This window comes from Lynx canadensis, chromosome D3 (assembly GCF_007474595.2).
Source record: "Lynx canadensis isolate LIC74 chromosome D3, mLynCan4.pri.v2, whole genome shotgun sequence".
NCBI classification, from domain to species: domain Eukaryota; kingdom Metazoa; phylum Chordata; class Mammalia; order Carnivora; family Felidae; genus Lynx; species Lynx canadensis.
Genome location: NC_044314.2, coordinates 66,837,260 through 66,856,515, shown reverse-complemented (window position 1 = coordinate 66,856,515; position 19,256 = coordinate 66,837,260). Strand labels below are relative to the sequence as shown.

The following is a 19,256-nucleotide window of genomic DNA, read 5'->3' as shown; positions in this document are numbered from 1 at the left end:
TGAAGTATTAATGGCAACTTGGTTGTTTGGGTGCTGTTCAAACAGCTGGTAGTGGAGCACTCTGATATATGTGAAACCCTCTAGTGCTGGTTTCCACGTACAAAATGTGCTTAAAAGTTAATGAGATGCCAAGAAACATAGTTTAAAATATTATAAAGATTTTCATTACACACATATGATACAAAAACATTTTCCTTTAATCAAGACTTTACCATATAGTGTGTTCAATTGGGAAACAATGAAAATGTTTGGTAAGCATCCAGTAAATTTTTTCTATTTATTTTTCAAATCATATAATTTTTGTTCAAAATCTGTACATATTCTCGTGACGCTTTCCATACTGGATCTTGATTTAGAATTGAATCATCAGTAGATACTAAAGGAGTTCTACAGGATCCTCATTCAAATTCGGTAGCAGCTGAAAAGGAAAAGAAAGAATTATCTTCTTTCTCCAAAATAATTTTCACTACAACTGATTAAAAAAAAAAAGAAGAAAAGAAAAAGAAAAGGAAAAGAAAAAAAGAAAGTTGGGGCCTTTATGAGTGTTAAGAAAAATGAAAAATACCTACGTACAACTGCAATATGAAACCCAAGGTTAGTATTAAATATATTTTGCTCAGGGTTGCACACTGAACTAATTGCTATTGTGGATAAATATCAGAGTTTCTGGTTTTTTCATTACAAGGTGAAATTACAAGATGAGGACACAGTCCACCCTGAACAATCATAAACTATAAACGGAAAAATCAAACAGGCATTTCCAAACAGAGCCAAGTATACAGATGTAAGTGACAGGTATAAAACACAGCACTACTGGAACATACGGAAGGGACATCCCAGTTTTGTGTCAATATTGTCTGCTCTTTGGTGAAGGTGATATGTCAGCTGATACCTGAAGGACAAGGAAAAAGTATGCTAGGGAGAGGGAAGAAGCACATACAAAGAGCTAGAAGTGAGGAAGAACACTTGTGCAATTGTGAGTAGTTTAGTTTGACAAGGTGCTAGAGCAAAGCAGCAGAGTAGGGCAAAGAGTGAGAGACAAGGCTGAATGATCTGGCAAGAAGCAAACTGATTTGGGTGTTTTCATTCCATGCTAAGGAATTTGAAGTTTTACCCAAGGGCAAAAGCAATGACAAAATCAATGAGTGATGATTGAAACCCGTTACCTGTCAATGACAGCTATATGACCTCTAATTACTTAACCAAGCATTACTAGGATGACTTTGGCATTTTGGGTCTTCTATCACTAGCAGAAACGACAATTTGATAAAGCACACCTTTTCTGAGACTTGTGCAGGTTGACAGTTCCATAGGGATGGCACCAGTGAAGGAAGATTGTCGCCAGAAATAATAACAGATATATAGACTTAGGGAGATTGAAAACACTTCTTTAACGTTTATTTATTTTTGAGAGAGAGGCAAACCACAAGCGGGCAGGGGCACAGAGAGAGGGAGACACAGAATCTGAAGCAGGCTCCAGGCTCCGAGCTTTCAGCACAGAGCCCTCTGTGGGGCCTGAACCCACCTGAGCTGAAATCAGTCGCCCAACCGACTGAGCCACCTGCTTGCCCCTAGACTTGTGGGAGATTTTAAAAGACCTATGACACATGAGGACTAAATGAGGAAGAAGTGTGTTCTTCATTATGCTCGTGCTTTTACATTTTTTATTAGATATGTACAAAAAATGTGAATGTAGTATCTATTCTCCAAACAACGGAAAGGGATGCCATTTACTATTTATAGTTTATTTCAGAAATCAATGATATCTACCTTCATACATTTTGGCAACATACCTTCTTCTAGTTCTCTGGTTATTCTTTCCTCCAACTCCTGCCGCGTCTGAAATAAGCCAAATATTATTTAGAATGTGTAAGGTAAACAAAAGACATGGTAGGGATTATATATAGCTTAGGACATGTGGTCTTGAACTAATACTTGTAGAGATTAAACCAAAGTTAGGGATTGCTTAAACAGAAAAACTATCACATGAATAAAATAAATTCCTACCTATTTTATTTTAGTTTTAGATAACGGAGAACAGATACATACATACACGCACACACACATACACATACACACACACACGTATATATGTATACATATATACGTGTGTGTGTGTATACGTATATATAATATGTGTATGTTATATATATAATGTATTATGTGTATTATATTAATATATATAATATGTGTACATTATATATATATATAATGCTATTTATGTGAGTCTGATAAAAAGCACAATTAATATTGATCTATTGAATATGTATAATCTCTGAAACGTGATGTTGGATCTTACTGGGACAAAAAAGTTTAAACAAGAATCATATTGTATGCTGAATTATTACTTGGAAATGATTAGAAATACTGCCATTTATGAAAGTTTAATCAGTTTTTTACCTTAATGAATTGTTCCTTAAAATGGGCTTTCCATTTTTTCACTTGTAGAAAACCAAAATTTGAAGGAATGCTTTTTGCTGTTAATTTTCCAGGACTGACTCTTAAATACATATAAAATGAAGAAAGTGGGACTGTCTTACTGTCATGTGGAAATTCTACTGGCAAAAATTGAGTAAAAATGTTTTGCTATCTGTATTATGACTAAAACACTTATTTCCTTTCATATGCACACAAAGATTTCAGAAAATCGCTTTGAAGAAAGGAAAAATAGGGGGTTACAACAGTTTCCAAACTTAGCTTCTGATTTATAACTTTCTCCATTAGCGATAAGGAAAACAACATACAATTTTCAATTGTAACTTTGTTTCCTTTCTCCAAATTAGGACCAAGTTTTGAAACACTTGACTTATTAAAGTTATGGTTATCCACTTATGAAATGTGTACGAATATTTCCAACTACAGGTGACCCATGAATAACACAGGGGTGGGGTACAGTCAAAAACCTGTATATAATTTTTCATCCCCCCAAAACTTAATTACTAATAGCCTACTGTTGACCGGAAGCCTTACCGGTAAAATAAACAGTCGATTCATACATGTTTTGTACAGTAGAATAAGCTAGGGCGAAAAATGACATTGAGAAAAACGGAAGGAAGAGGAAATACACTTACAGTACTGTACAGTATCCAAAAATAATCCATGTGTAAGTAAAGTAGACCCACACAGTTCAAAACCATGTTGGTCAAAGGTCAACTGTATATTACAACTGTTCCTGTCTAGAATGTACTTATTTACATCTTTCTTAGACAAGGTAGCCTCTCCCTGAATGCCCCAAACGGGCTCCAAAATAGTGTACAGAACATAATCAACACTGTGGTGATAAGGATTCCAATGTCTTTACAAACTTAGGTGTGAGGACAAATGTTTTGGCTGACATGCTTCCCAATATTTTCAGAGACTGTTTTCCCTAATACCTTTTTTTAATTGAAGTATAGTTGGCATACAATGTTACACTAGTTTTTCAGTATACAAATTCAGATTGGACCATGGTATACACTATGCTATGCTTGCTACCGTACGTGTAGTTACCCTCTGTCACCATACAACATTAATACAATATTATTGACGATATTCCATATGCTGTATTCTTCATTCCTGTGACTTATTTACTTTATAACTGGAATTTGTACCTCTTACTCCCCTTCATCTATTTTGCCCATACCTCTCTACCCACCGCCCCTCTAGCAACCACCAATTTGTGCTCTGTAGTTATGATTCTGTTTGTGCACTTGTTTTGTTTTTTTTATATTCCACATGTAAGTGAAATCAGATGGTATTTATTTGTCTTTCTGCGATTTATTTCCCCTCGCATAATACCCTCTACGTCTATCAATGTTGTCACAAATGGCAAGATCTCATTCTTTTTGATAGCTGAGCTATATTTCATTGTATACATATTACACATTGTCTTTATCCATTCATCTCTCCATGGACACTTAGGTTGCTCCCCTATTTTGGTTATCGCAAACAATCTTTCCATAAACATAGGGATGCATACAACTTTTCAAATTAGTGTTTTCATTTTCTTTGGGTAAATACGCAGCAGTGGAATTAATGAATATCTATTTTTAAGTTTTTGAGGAACCATAACACTTTTTTGACAATAGCATTATATTCAGGCCTTATAAAATGAATGGGGCAACATGACTATACCAGACTTATAAAACTAATAACTCAATACCAGGTGATGGGGGAAGGCTTTATTCAAACAATATTATATTACCATTAATAAATACGATATAAAATATAAACCACGTTTTTTATATGACATGACTTAAGGAGCTACCAAGGTAATGTTGCATCTTTTCCCCAAAAGCTCTTTTCCTAAATATTTACCTCTGTGACCTTTATGTTTATATCTAGGTAAAAACTGTGTTTCGATGGTGAAAATAGCTTTCCAGTCCATGAATAAGAACACATGTGTACTCTTGTGTATACCTTTCCATTGATCCGAAATATAAGAGGGTGAGAAAATTATACACAGAAAAACTATATATCAGCAAATTTTAATTCAAAGAACATTTTTAAAGGATTTTTAATTAGAAGGATTTTCTCATTAACTGTTAACATACAATTATGGCCCATAGAAATCTAAGGTTCGGTTGGGGACACTGCAGGATTGAGGGACAAGGAAGTCACAGCCGTAGTCTCCATCTCTCCTTTAGTTAGACAGCTCTATTTCTCTCTGTTTTACACAATACAGTTTAATGCAAAAAAAAAAAAAACTACGTTCTATTGTTTGAAAAAAAATTATTTTGAAGATATAAAAGTCACTAATTTAGTCAAAATCCCGAATTTTGCGTAATAGACAAAAAGGTCTCAGAGAGAGTGTACTTTGCCTGAGGTCATGAAACCAACTAGATGCAGACCAGGAATACACTTGTGGTCTTACCAAGCCTATAGTTCTATGCCAGTTACTTCCTCATAGTCAGGAAAAATACGTGTATTTAAAGTATAACTCAGAGAAAATGAATACATAAAACTTTGCCATGTGGCTCAGTAATGCTTAGGTATGAGGCACACAATAGTAGCTCTCTAACTAAATTACAAATGTTAAAGTCATGAATGAAAATAAAGGAACAGAAATTATGTTAACTCCTTTTAGTAGCCGTCAATTTTTAAGCACAACTTTTTAAATTTTTAAAAAAATTTTTTTAACGTTTATTTATTTTTGAGACAGAGAGAGACAGAGCATGAACGGGGGAGGGTCAGAGAGAGGGAGACACAGAATCTGAAACAGGCTCCAGGCTCTGAGCTGTCAGCACCGAGCCCGATGCGGGGCTCAAACTCAAGGACCGCAAGATCATGACCTGAGCTGAAGTCGGCCGCTTAACCGACTGAGCCACCCAGGCACCCCAAGCACAACTTTTTTAAACCACAGGACAGAGAACTTGAAAGAGAAAATCTTTAGGTGAAGCAAGCAAGCTGAAACTGAGGAAATTCTTCCTGAAAGCATTATTTATTCCTTCCAAAGAAAATTTGTTTTATCAAAATCGATCAACAAATGAGTGAACCCATGGTGTGGTTATTTATAGCAAAATTTAAAACCCAACACAGATTTCTCCTTCCCTTCTAGCAGGCTTCTGTCTAACCTCTCATCATTCGTTGGTATGTACAAAAGACACAATTCACTTTATTTATAATTTAAATCCAGTCGGAAATTATAGGTGAACCTTCACTTCTCACATGTGGACTTATCTCTGTCTCCCTCCCGACGGGAAGGGAGACTCACCTAACGGGTGAATTTGGGAGAAGGAGCTAAGCAGTGCTTATGTGTTTCTGGATCTCCTCTTTGAAAAGATGTGCCTGCCCACAGTAACATGAATTTGGGTCTGCTCTCAGCTCTGTGGTAAGCACCCGGCCCCCGGGGTGGGGGTCAAGCATTTGTTTCCTCAATTTACAACTGTGTGGGGAAGTGCCCGATTTGGGAGGAAGCCCAAAGTGGCTAACATAACCTAAATCGTATCCTCCAATTTGTTAGTGTTTATTAGTAATAAAGCTACTAAGTTTCTCTCCATCTCCCTGTCTCCTGTGTTCTGAATTTAGAAAGAGAAGAGCAGGGTTACTTGCCGCCTACCCAGTGTCACCTGTCACAGCTCCACCAAGAAAAATGACTAGACGACACTTACAGAAACATTCTCTTCTTCCTTGACTTCATAATTAACGTACATTGTTCAAAAGCATCGCTCACTCGAAAGAGAGAAAAAGTTGAAAGGAACCGTTTTAAGAACAAACATAGAAAGTCAGACAAACCGAGGACACAGAGGAATACATTCCAAATGAAAGAACATGACAAAACCTAAGAAAAAAAACTAAGTGAAACAGAGATAAGTAATGTACCTCATAAAGAGTTCAAGGTAACGGTCATAAAGATGCTCAGTGAACTCGGGAGAAGAATGAATGGATCCAGTGATAACATCAGAAAGAGATAGAAAATATAAAAAAGAACCAATCAGAGCTGAAGGATACAATAACAGAAATGACAAATACACTAGAGGGAATCAACAGCAGATAAGAAGATGCAGAAGAACAGATCAACAATTTGCAAGACAGGGTAGTAGAAATCATCCAAGCCGAAAAACAAAAAGAAAAAAGAATTTTAAAAATGAGGCTAGGTTAAGGGACCTGTGGGACAACATTCAGTGTAATAATACTTGCATTCAAGGGGTTCCAGAAAAAGAAAAGACAAAGGGGCAAAGAACTCATTTGAAGAAATAAAAGCTTCATTTTAAAAATTCAAATATTTGCTTGATTTAGCTATTTATAAAATGCTCTACAATCACTCATCAAGATATTTTATAAAAATAGAAACAAAGGTGGTATAAGTCAAAAAAAAAAAGGAAAAAGAAAAAAGAGTGCCATAAATAAGAAAGCAATTAAAGATGTATTCTCGTGTAAGAAACTAGCAACACTTTTAACTTAAAAGAGAAATTAACCTTTTTAGTGTTACAAGTTGATTTAATTCATAAAAAGGACTTACCATGGATTCTTTTTTTTTTCTTTTTTTTTAGAGTAGCCTCCATGCTTAGCGTAGAGCCCAATGCAGGACTTGAACTCATGACCCTGAGATCAAAACCTGAGCTGAGATCAAGAGTTAGACGCTGAACCGACTGAGCCACCCAGGCACCCCTCTGGATTCTTTTAAATAGTAAACATTCATATGTCGTTAAGTGTTTGGAGGATGATCATTCACTGACATACAGGGGTGGACAAACTGGATTATAGCAAAGCTTTCAAATGTTAATGAACCACTGCCAACTGAAAATAAGTCCAAGCATCTAAGTGTACCTGTGGTTACCAGGCAATAACATTTACTTTCCAAAATCAAATTTAAATGAAAGCTTTTCAAGAAATTTAACATGGGTAAGTTTAGTTATATTTACTGAATACAGTTAATGCTAGGTGTCTCTTGTGGCACACCTGGGTGGCTCAGTTGTTTTTAGTGTCCAAATCTTGATTTTGACTCAGGTCATGATCTCATGGTTTTGAGACCGAGCCCCACATTCGGCTCTGTGCTGAGCACGAAACCTGCTTGGGATTCTCTTTCTCCCTCTCCTTTTGCCCCTCCCCTGCATGCACTCACTCATTCTCTCACTAAAATAAAATAAAAATAAGTATCTCTTAGAAATGAGAGATCAAGGGACTAATATATATATGTAATATATATTATATATTACTAATATATATATATTATATATTAATATTATATAACTAATATTAATATTATATTAAATATTAAATATTATATTATAATGTATTATATTATATTTTATTATATTAAAATTATATTAATATTATATAAATATAATATTATATATTATATACATATGTATATATATACAATTTACCTCCGTTCTTTCTTAGCACATATAATGCTGACTTTTATCTCGTATGTGTTAGTTACTTAACTCAGAATTTTGCCAAATTAAAAGCAACAACATCAGATATCTGAAACCCAAACTAAACAGATAATATAACTAACCTTCCACAAGGAAGCCTCCCTGTCGTCATATGACAGCCGTGGGTTTATGGTAGGAATCACTAAGTTTCCTCTTGGAGTAAAGTTTCCATTGAGTACTAAATTATTTTCAAAATGTCCACAATAAGGTGGTTCCAGGCCTGGGCTCATAGTAAGGGTCCTGAGTAAAGTTTGGTGCTGCTGTCTCTCCACAAGAAAATTTGTATTGCTCTCTGACAGTCTCTCCTTAGCCCTGTGAAGATTAAAAAACACAAATACATTTTCTTTTCCCCTAAATCATTCCTAAATGACATACATTTTTTTTTTAGGTTTCCATAATAGTAAATAGCATTTGCCATTGAACAGTGTTTTAACACTGAACATGTGACGGAGCACACCTACTCTCTAAAATTATACTTTTAAAATTGCTCTAAAGAAATACTTATGTTTCCAGGGGGATTCCTAACTAACAATTCAAGTTAGGGAAGGGAGAGAAGTGGCTATCAGTGATGTACATGGGTTAACAAATAATACTTGCTGTCTTCTGGAATGGCTGTACTGACAGGATCCTTCAGGATGCCATTATATATACATACTTGTATTTAGTAAACCTGTTTACAGATGTAAAACTAAACCATCCCTCAAAGACATTTTCAAGCGTTTGCTTTCACCACTCTTGTACATTTCACTTTTTATCTCAAAGAAACTGAGCATTTGACACTGAGGAATCATTGAGACCAACAATCTCTAGGGGAGATAGTAGATGACAGACGTGTGATCAGAAAGAACTAAAACAGCTACAGAGGCAATTAGCTTATAACAGTTACCAAGGCACTGGAGGCAGAATCTGCCCTTTCTGTCTTCAGTCTTCCACAGGCCTCCCTCCCACCATGGTGCTCTTTTTAGCCACTTCGGGAATTATACTACCCTTCAGCCCTGTGTGAGTCTTTCTGTATTTCACCTGGATGCCTTTATGTAAAGTAGAAAAAGCATAAAGGATAGTTTGTCTCAAGGCCCACTCTAGGAATCATACCAAAGGTCACAATCAAGAGAATAAATGTACCAAGCTGCCAGGATGAGTAGTAGTAGTACCTGACCTTTTAGGTTAAAGATGTAATCTTCCAAAAAGAAACTCATCGACATTTCTATTTAGGGCAATTCTGACAAGCAATTTTATAATAATATGCTTCTAAATGAGAAAGCTTCGAACAATGCACTTAAAGACTAGCAGATCCGATCAATGGAAAATATACAGGGCGGGGGGTGCGGGGGTGGGGTGGGGGAAGAGGTCCTGTAAAACCGAAAAAAAGAGAAGGGATGCAAACTGTCCTGGACTAACATTTCAAAGGTAAGTTCACTTAGAAACCTCATTTTTCAAAATAACACGATCTAGTTGGCTTTCACTTCCTACTCATCTCATGATCTCGGCTCCACAGAAATTATGCTTTAGAGGCAAATTAATAAGCTAAATTTCTTGTCTATGATTCTGTGTTGACTTACCTGTTCAGCTTATTTCTCAAGGACTTTCTAAGTTTTAATTCTTCTAGGTAGAGTTGCCTGTAGGTTTCCAACTCTGTTTTAGTAGATCCTTGAGAAGTCTTCATTGTAGAGATCTGAGATTCCAGATCTTTAATTCTAAGTTCCATTTTATTTATCGTTGAAGCATGATCATTTTCTCTTAACTGGTCCAAGTTTTTTCGAGCTGCTGCTTGTTCCTAATGAAAAAAAATTAACAGGATAGTTTCAAAATAGGTATAATCTGAATAATTAATTATACCTGTTTCCTTTAGTTCTGAGTCAAAGTTTCAGAGAGAAATTTTAAATGAAAAAAAGCTCAAGTGTAAAATATTTATCATCAATGTCAACTGAATTAAACATGATTTATAAAATTAAAGTTCAATCATTCCTGTATTAGTATTCACGCAATCTGATAATTCAAATAATAGAATCAATGAGAAAATTTTTAAAGTCAACAATAAACTTAAGAATAATCCAAGTACAGTGCAATGTTTAAATCATAATGTTTCTTTTCCTCTTCATAGTGAGACTAGTTGTTTAAATCATCATTTTTTCTTATCCTCTCGATTTAGTAGGAATAATGATGAAAACTGAAATCTTTAAAGGGAGGAACAAATGCCTCCAGAAATCTACAAATTACCATAAAGCAAGTAGAGGAAACCCCTACAATACATCTATCCAAAATGTAATTTGCAGTAAAATGAATTAAAGCACATTACAGATCAATCAATTAACCTGTAAAAACAGGTTGACTTCGTGTAATTTTTCTACTATGTCCAGTCGTGCTCTTTCTTCAATCTCCCGTTTATACTGCTCCACTTGACTGCGTTCTACCATATTCATTTCCATAAATTGCTTCAATTTTACTACTTCTTGCTGTAACTTCTTGTTGTTGCTCTCTAGTTTTTCACGTTCTTCTTCGAAAGCTTTCATTGATAATAACTCTTGTTGAAGAACTTGATTTTTTGCGTCCAGGTGTAGACATTTTGAAGATGTAGTTTCCAGTTCTGTTGTAAGGACATCAGCCTGCATGAATAAAACACTATAGTTTGGAAGGGAGTGAAAAGAGTCTAACTCAAAACTACTATGAACATTTTTTTTCAGATTTTAAGTAATCTCTACACCCAGTGTGAGGCTTGAACTCACAATCTCAAGATCAAGAGTAACTGAGCCAGCCAGGCACTCAAATTTTTAAATAAACTCATTTGCAATAAAATGTTACCTGTCTTAGAATGTGGAACCTTAAACAAGTCAGAAAATCAAGAGACACGTTAAAGACATTAGGTGTTACTGAAATAGATCTTTGCTATCATTCTCTTTAGTACACAACATTTGCACTTGATTCTATACTTTTATTTTTCTATGATTTTTTCATATCTTTCTTTCATAAAATAAGTCCCCTCTTAGGAGAAAGTCTCTTAGCCCTTCCCCCATCTTAACACTCCATAGCTTTTAAAGAAGTTTTAGCAATATCATATTGACTTATGTATGCCCAAGTCAACAAATACGTCCCAAGATAAGACTCTGGAAATAAGACTCTAATTCATGAATCTATAAGTAATGCTTCTAATGCCACGGCCTGTTTCTGAACTGCAAATGTTTTATGCTAATTTGAACCGCATTCCCAGGAGAAATGATTCTCCGGGATGTGTTCAGAAATCACATCTCCCAGTATAAAACTTTAATTGGATGATCCAAATATGTTTTTGAGGCAAAAAATTTTTTTAATTCAATACTGTTATCTTGTAATCCTTTGTTACTTTCTAGAAAATAAGAGATCATACTAAACAAAAACAACCACAACAACAAAACTGGCTGGAGTTTCAGGGATGCTGAGTTGGGAACGACTTCCATCCATTCTATATGATTGGTAAGACAAGGTGAGTGGATGTGGTGGTTTTATAAATTCCTTGATACTTCTGTGAAAATCCCTCCCCTTAAATATATGCTGGCTTCAGTAACTGGTTTCTCGTGAACAGAATATGCAGAACTGCTGTGATTTTTAAGGCCAGCTTAGAAAATGTGATACAGCTTCCTTCTGACTTTCTTTCTCTAGGGAAGCTCACCCTTAGAACGCAGCCACCACGTGGTGAGGAATCCCAGGCTACCTAGTGAGTCTTCATGTAGATACTCCAGCTGAGACTAGCCAACGTCCTAGCCAAAGGCCAGCCTCAACAGCCAAACACGTGCGTGAACAAGCCTTTAGATGATTCTAGTCTCCAGCTTCCAGTTATGCCAGCTGATGCCAAATGAAGAAGAAATGAGTTGCCCTACTCTGCTTTGCCTAAACTAAAGATTGGTGAACAAGAGAAATGCTGTTTTGAACTAGTAGGTTTTGAGGTGGCTTATTACGCAGCAGTAAATTACTACCACAGATACTGATACTAAAAATGGTGTGCTGCTATTCAAAAAAACCTGAAACTAAACTTCCTTTGAACCAGGAGGTAGGTCGAACCTGGAAAGATGTAGAAAAGTGTAAGAATGAGACCCAAAAAGGGCCTCCACAAGACTCTTAGTGGAAACCTGATGGCCTGTGAAGAGGCTGACAGCAAGGGTTTCTAAGCAAGTGAAGAAAATGACACTGGACGAAAGGGAAGTCATGCTACAAAATACCTGAAAGTAAAACGGATAGGAAAGAGAAACTAAAGAAAGACTATGCAACTGAAAGGAACCAGGACTTACTGGGTTCAAGTATCTGTTTCTCATTTACAGCCTCTCTACATGTTGAACTGTCAAATAATGCTAAAATAAAGAAATGGCTTTTGGGTTCAGAGAAACTCCAGGGTGCTACCAGGAAAACAGAAAGATTTAAGGTATGCCTCCAATTTCTTTAAGGATCTTAAGACTATAAGATTTTTTTTAAAGTGGGTTCCACACCCGACATGGGGCTTAAACTCAGCACCCAGAGATCAAGTGTCACATGCTCTACCAACTGAGCCAGCCAGGAGCCCCAAAAGTAGACGAATTTTAAAGGCGTTGTCCTGTAAGAGCTTCACAGGAAACCTGAAGCGAAAAGCTTATCTCAAAAGGACTTGGGAGGGTCGCTTTGCTAAAACACGGCATGAAATCCAGTAATATTTACAGAAAACTAAAAAAGGTAAGAGATATATAGTAGCAAACATACTATTTGCTACCTTGGACTAAAAGGGGCCAAATAGTGCAAAATGAAAAGAGGCCTTTGGGTCTTAGAAGTCCCACAGGGAGGAAGCAGGATGAAAAAACAGCTGCAAATACAGGTCATTCCTTATGAAAAGGAAGGAACTAAGAGCTCAAGGAGTAAAGAAAGGGAAAAGACATGGAGAAAGTATTCTCGTGGTTAGGACTAAGTCCTAACTTAAGAACTGACAGCATGCATCAGGCTATATTTCAAAACTCTTATGGACTAGGGTGCTTCCCATCTTCTTTTTCTGAATGGGTGAGTCCTCAGCAGTTGACTAGAATGTTGCATTTGTGAGTGGTAAATAACTGTCTCTTTCATTCTCAAGTCCTCATATTGAGAACACTTGCACTCAAGGGGCTATACTTGAGATACCATAACCCAGGCAGCTTATCCCCACTGCACCTGATTAAGATGGTAAGATCTTGGACTCAAGCCCTGAACCTGATGCCATGATAACTGCGACTTGCAGGAGGTATTGGAGGGAGAGGGGAGTGAATGTATTTTTCAGGTGGGAGGAATACAAACATTTGTGGCTAGTGGGTAAAGTATACTGCTTTTTAAAGGTGTCCATAGGTTTTAATATTAATTCCACTAAAAAAAGACCATGGAACAACCTTAGTGACTTGCTCCTAATGAACAGAATATGTGACTATGATCCTGTGTGTATTCCAAGTCTAGGTGACAAAAGGCGATTCTGCTTTGCTCTGTATCTCAGGCTGCTAACTTGGAATCTAGCTCCCCATCTAGTGAGGAAGCCTAGGCCACAAAGAGGGTCTAGGTGTGTCAGTTTAAGTGTTTCTGCTACCTCCTGAACTGAAGTCCCAGGCAACAGCCAGCATCAACCACCAGACGTCAGTGAACAAATCTTCAAATGGATCCAACCCCAAACCTTTCAGTTGCCCCACCTGAAGCTGAGCAGGGCAGAGACTAGCTGTCCTGGCCACACTTTTCCTAACAGATATGTGAACAAAAGAAATCTAACCTTTGGGGAGTTTGTTAAGAAAAAAACAAAAATGATAAATTGAAAAGTGGATGAAAAAAAAGAGAGAAGACACATAAACCTGTATAGGAGAAATTGTTCTCCATTAATGTAGGATGTAATAAATGTTAAGATTAATTTATTAACAACCAATGGTGCTAATGAGAAGAAGCAGATAACTAGAAGCAACATCTAAGAAGTTTTTCTCTCAGGTTTTCCCCAGTTAGGATCATATTAGCTGCTCATTTTCCATATATGGCCTTTATTATGTTGAGGTATGGTTCCTCTAAGCCTACTTTCTTGAAGTTTATATCATGAATGGATGTTATAGTTTGTCAAATTCTTTTTCTGCATCTATTGCAATGATATGACTTTATGCTTTTTTGAAAATTAATATGAGGTATCACATTCATTGATTTGCAAATATTGAACCACCCCTGCAAACCAGGGATAAATCCCATTTGGTTATAGTGAATGATTGAATGATTTTTTTAATGTTTATTTATTTTGGAGAAGGAGCACAAGCAGGGGAGGGACAGAGAGAGAGGGAAATACAGAAATCTGAAGTAGGCTCCAGGGTCCAAGCTGTCAACAGAGCCTGACACTGGGCTCAAACCGACGGACCATGAGATCATAACCTGAGCTAAAATTGCATGCTTACCTCACTAAGCCACCCAGCTGCCTCTGCCCCCGGTGAATGATTTTTTAATGTATTGTTGGATTCAGTTTGCTTATTTTGTTGAAGATTTTTGCATGTTCATCAGAGATGCTGGCCTGTAATTCTCTCTGTGGTGTCTTTATCTGGTTTTGGTATCACGGTAAAGCTGGCATAGAATAAATTTGGAAGTTTCCCTTCCTTTTATGTTTTTCTGGAACAATTTGAAAAGGACAGGTTAAACATTTTTTTTTTTTTTGGATTAGCTCTTCTTTACATGTTAAAATTTACGTCTGAAGGCATCTGGTCCTAGACTTGTGTTTGTTGAGAGTTTTTTGATTCCTGATTCAGTTTCCTTGCTGGTTATTGATTTTTTTTTCAAATTTTCTATTTCTTCTTGTTTTACTTTGGTAAGTTATATATTTCCAGGAATTTATTCAATTCTTCTAAGTTGTCCAACTTGTTGGCATACATTTTTTCACAATATTCTCTCGTAAATGTCTGTATTTCTGTGGTGTTGGTTCTTATTTCTACTCTCACATTTGTGGTTTTATTTATTTTGGTCTTTTCTATTTTCTTGTTGATTACTCTGGCTAACAATTTATCAGTTTTATTAATTTTTACAAAGAACCAGCTCTAGGTTTCATTGATCTGTTCTAGTATTATCTGTTTTTTGTTTGTCTATCATTCATTTCTGCTTTATTTTCTTTTTTTAATTTCATTTTGAGAGAGACCACACATGAGGGGGGGATGGGCAGAGAGCGAGAGAGTGAGAGAGAGAGGGAAAGAGAGAATCCCAGACAGGTTCCATGCTGCCAGCAGAGAGCCTAACATGGGGCTCGATCTCACAACTGTGAGATCATGACCTGAGCCAAAATCGAGAGTCAGACAATCAGTTAAGCCACCCAAGGGCCCCCTGCTCTGATCATTATTACTTGCTTTCTTCTGCTGGCTTCAGGCTTCATTTGTTGTTCTTTTTCTAGCTCCTTTAGGTGTAAGGTTAGGTTGTTTGAAATTTTTCTTGCTCCTTGAAGTAGGCTTATATTGCTATGTACTTCCCTCTTAGGACCACTTTTGCAGCATCTCAAAGGTTTCAGACCATTGTTTTTTTTTTTTTTTCATTTCCATTTGTATACACGTATTTTTTTAAGTTTCTTCTTGTATCTCTTGCTTAACCCATTCCAGTGTAGTAGCACGTTATTTAACCTGCATGTATTGTTTTTAATATTTAAGGCCTTTTTTTTTTATCCATTCTTGAGAATAGTCCATGTATAGTTGAAAACAACGTGTATTCTGTTTTAAGATGGAACGTTCTGAAAAAAAATCTCTTAAATCCAATCTGGTCCACTCTGTCATTCAAAGCCATTGTTTCTTTTTCTTTTTTTTTTTTTTATTAAACATATGAAATTTTTTGTCAAATTGGTTTCCATACAATACCCAGTGCTCATCTCCACAGGTGCCCTCCTCAATACCCATCACCCACCCTCCACTCCCTCCCACCCCCATCAGCCCTCAGTTTGTTCTCAGTTTTTAAGAGTGTCTTATGCTTTGGCTCTCTTCCACACTAACATCTTTTTTTTCCCTTCCCCTCCCCCATGGATTCCTGTTAAGTTTCTCAGGATCCACATAAGAGTGAACACATATGATATCTGTCTTTCTCGTATGGCTCAAAGCCATTGTTTCTTTGGTGATTTTCTGTTAAGATGTATTTTTTGGTGATTTTTTTTGTTAAGATGTGTTGATGTAAATGGGGTGTTAAAGTACCCTATTACTGTCTTATTATCAATTAGTTCCTTTATGTTGGTTATTGTTTTATGTACTTGAGTGCTCTCATGGTGGGTGCATAAATATTTACAATTGTTAGATCTTCCTATTGGATTGTACCCTTTATTATGATACAGTAGCATTCTTTGGCTCTTGCTACAGTCTTTGTTTTTGGTTTATTTATTTGGAGAGAGAGAGAGTTGGGGAGGGACATAGAAAGGGGGAGAGAAAATTTCAAGCAGCCTCCATGCTGTCAGCCTGGAGCCCAACATGGGGCTCAAAGCCACCAGCCATAAGATCATGACCTGAGCCAAGACCTAGTCGGTCGCTCAAATGACTGAGGCACCCAGGTGCCCCACAGTCTTTGTTTTAAGGACTCTTTTGTCTAACAAAAGTATCGCTATTTTTTCTTTTAACGTGATAAATTTTTCTCCATCCCCTCGCTTTCATTTTTTTTTTAAATAGAATTCATTGTCAACTTGGCTAATATAGAGTGTGTATAGTGTGCTCTTGGTTTTGGGAGTAGATTCCCGTGGTTCACACTTATAGACAACACCCAGGGCTCATCCCCAAAAGTGCCCTCCTCAATGCCCACCACCCACTTTCCCTTCTTACCCACCGCCCCCCATCAACCCTCTATTTGTTCTCTGCATTCGAGAGTCTCCTATGGTTTGCCCCTCTCCTTCTCTGTAACTATTTTTCCCCTTCCCTTCCCCCACGGTCTTCTGTTACGTTTCTCAAGTTCCACATAGGAGCAAAAACATATGATATCTGTCTTTCTGTGACTTATTTCATGTAGCATAATACCTTCTAGTTCCATCCATATTGCAAGAGATAGCACGATTTCACTCTTTCTCCTTGCCAGGTAGTATTTCAGTGTATATATAAACCACATCTCTTTATCCATTTATCAGTTGATGGGCATTTAGGCTCTTTCCACAATTTGGCTATTGTTGAAAGCACTGCTATAGACATTGGAGTACATGTGCCCCTATGAATCAGCACTCCTGTATCCTTTGCATAAATTCCCAGTAGTGTTATTGAGGGGTCGTAGGGTAGTTCGATTTTCAATTGTTTTGAGGAACCTACGCACTGTTTTCCAGAGTGGCTGCACCAGTTTGCATTACCACCAACAGTGCAAGCATCCCCTCACTTTCAATCTGCAGGTGTCTTTATGTCTAAAATGAGGTTTTTATAGGCAGCATACAGATGGCTCTTGTTTTTTAATCCATCCTGTCACCCTAGGTCTTTTGTTTGGAGTGTTTATTCCATTAATATACAAAGTAATTATTGACAGGTATGTATTTATTGTCATTTTACTACTTGTTTTGTGGTTGTTTCTGGAGATTTTCTAAATCCTTTATTGTTTTTCTCTCTTTGATGTCTTTCTAATTTGCTTTAATGATATATTTGGATTTCTTTCTCTTTATTCTTTGCATGGTTATTAGTGGGTTTTGTTATATGATAAGCATTAATTTGTATATCACCTCTTCTGTGTGTAGCAGTCTATATTAAATTGATGGTCACTTAAGTTAGAGCTCATTTTTTTCTCCTCCCCATGTTTTGATAAGCTATTATATTGTATATCCTTTTTGGGGGCATTCCTTGAGGGTTTTTTTTTTTTACAGAAATATACATTTTTACTGCTTTTACATTTCCTGCCTTTATACTGTCACTTTTGATCTCTCCTTTCCACTCAGAGTCCCCGATAATATTTCTTACAGGCTGATTTAGTGGTCACAAACTCCTTCCATTTTTGTTTGAGAAATTCTTTATCTCTCCTTCTATTATGAATGATAGCCTTACTGGATAGAGTATATTTGGCTGCAGATTCTTCTCATTCAGCACTTTGAATATATCATGCCATTTCCTTCTGCCTTGCAAAGTTTCGGTTGAAAAATCTCCTGCTAGCCTTGTGGGTTTTCCCTTGGAAGTGAATGACTTATTTTGCTGCTTTTAAGATTTGTAGCAGTGGGGCACCTGCGTGGCTCAGTCTGTGAAGCATGACTTGATCTTAGCTCAAGTCGTGACCTCGCAGTTCGTGCATTTAAGCCCTCCGGTGGGCTCTGCGCTGACAGCACAGAGAGTGCCTGGGATTCTCTCTCTCTCTCTCTCTCTCTCTCTCTCACTCTCTCTCTCTCTGCCCCTCCCCTGCTTGTGTCTGCGTTTTGTCACGGAAATAAAAAAAAAAGCAAAAAACAAAACACTAAAACAAAAAAAGATGTTAGCAGTATATTTTGCAAATTTAATTACAGTATGTCTTGGGTGTTGATTTTGATGGAAGTTCTCTGTGCCTCCTGGATCTGGATGTCTGTGTTCTTCTCCACATTATGGAGTTTTTCAGTTATTGTGTCTTCAAATCAATTATCTGTCCCCTTCTCTCTGTCTTCTTCTTCTGGGACTCCTATCATATGAATGTTTTTACATTTGACGGAGTCACCGAGTGCCTTAAGTCTATTCTTGCATTGGATAATTCTTCTTTGTCTTCTTGAGCTTCACTGCTTTCCATTACTCTGTCTTCTAGGTCATTAATTTGTTCCTCTGCTTCTTCCAGCTTGCTGTTCATTTTTACTGCACTCTTCATCTCTGATTCTTCAACTCTTTTATGTCTGTGGTAAGGGTCTCTCGGATGTCTTCCATTCTTTTCTCAAGTCCAGTGAATATCCTTATGATCATGGTTTTAAATTCTCCATTAGGCGTGTTATTTACATCCGTCCCATTTAGGTCTCTGACCATGGCCTTATCCTGTCCTTTCATTTGGGATAAATGCTTCTGTCTTTTCATTTTGTCTAAGTATCTGCCAGCTTCTGTGTGTTAGAGAAGCCAGTTATGTCACCTGCTCCCGAAAGTAATGGACTTAGGAAAAAGACGTCGTGTAATGCCCAGGGTCTAGCACTTCAGGGAGTGTCACCAGTGTGTGCTGCATGTGTTCTGCTCTTGTGTTCTGGCTATGCTATCCTTTAGGCCAGTCGTCTGCAGAGGCTCTCGTCGCCTGGTCTGGTGAGTGTTTGGTCCCTGGCCTGAATGTAGCGGGTTTTAACTAGGTGTGCTATGGTCTGCTTATGGAATGAGACCTGTCACCACCTCTACTGGAACTGAGGCCAAGGGAAACTCTCTGGTTGGGAGATGTGGTGTGGGCAGGCATTTGTCCTGGTCTTCTGGGGGAGGGGTCTGCTGTGCTGGAACTCAAGCAAGAGTGATTGAGAAAGGTCGTTCCACCAGTGTGCAAGGGGGTGGTGTTTGGTGTAAGCAAGTTAGGTAA

At 37.2% G+C, this 19,256-nt stretch overlaps 1 protein-coding gene and 1 long non-coding RNA gene across 4 annotated transcripts in view; one reads left to right on the top strand and one right to left on the bottom strand.

Moving 5' to 3' along the window:
• Positions 1-267: 267 nt before the first annotated feature.
• LOC115528681 (ankyrin repeat domain-containing protein 26-like) overlaps positions 268-19,256 on the bottom strand; it is a 28,972-nt gene continuing 9,983 nt past the window's right edge. Inside the window, exons 3-7 of the mRNA XM_032595431.1 lie at positions 10,172-10,462; positions 9,419-9,633; positions 7,943-8,171; positions 1,794-1,839; positions 268-418 (exon numbers count right to left, since the gene is read on the bottom strand). Of these exons, the coding sequence (XP_032451322.1) occupies positions 399-418; positions 1,794-1,839; positions 7,943-8,171; positions 9,419-9,633; positions 10,172-10,462 (801 nt within the window). The 3' untranslated portion in view covers positions 268-398. The remainder of the gene's footprint in view (positions 419-1,793; positions 1,840-7,942; positions 8,172-9,418; positions 9,634-10,171; positions 10,463-19,256) is intronic.
• Positions 491-17,318, top strand: LOC115528683. Of its 3 annotated transcripts, XR_003973345.1 has the most exons (4): positions 491-594; positions 11,204-11,316; positions 11,493-12,249; positions 17,240-17,318. It is a non-coding gene; the product is annotated as an uncharacterized LOC115528683 (long non-coding RNA). The 3 variants fall into 3 exon arrangements; XR_004344309.1 differs by lacking the exon at positions 17,240-17,318 and having other exon boundaries at positions 11,493-13,610; XR_004344310.1 differs by lacking the exon at positions 17,240-17,318 and having other exon boundaries at positions 491-784; positions 11,493-13,610.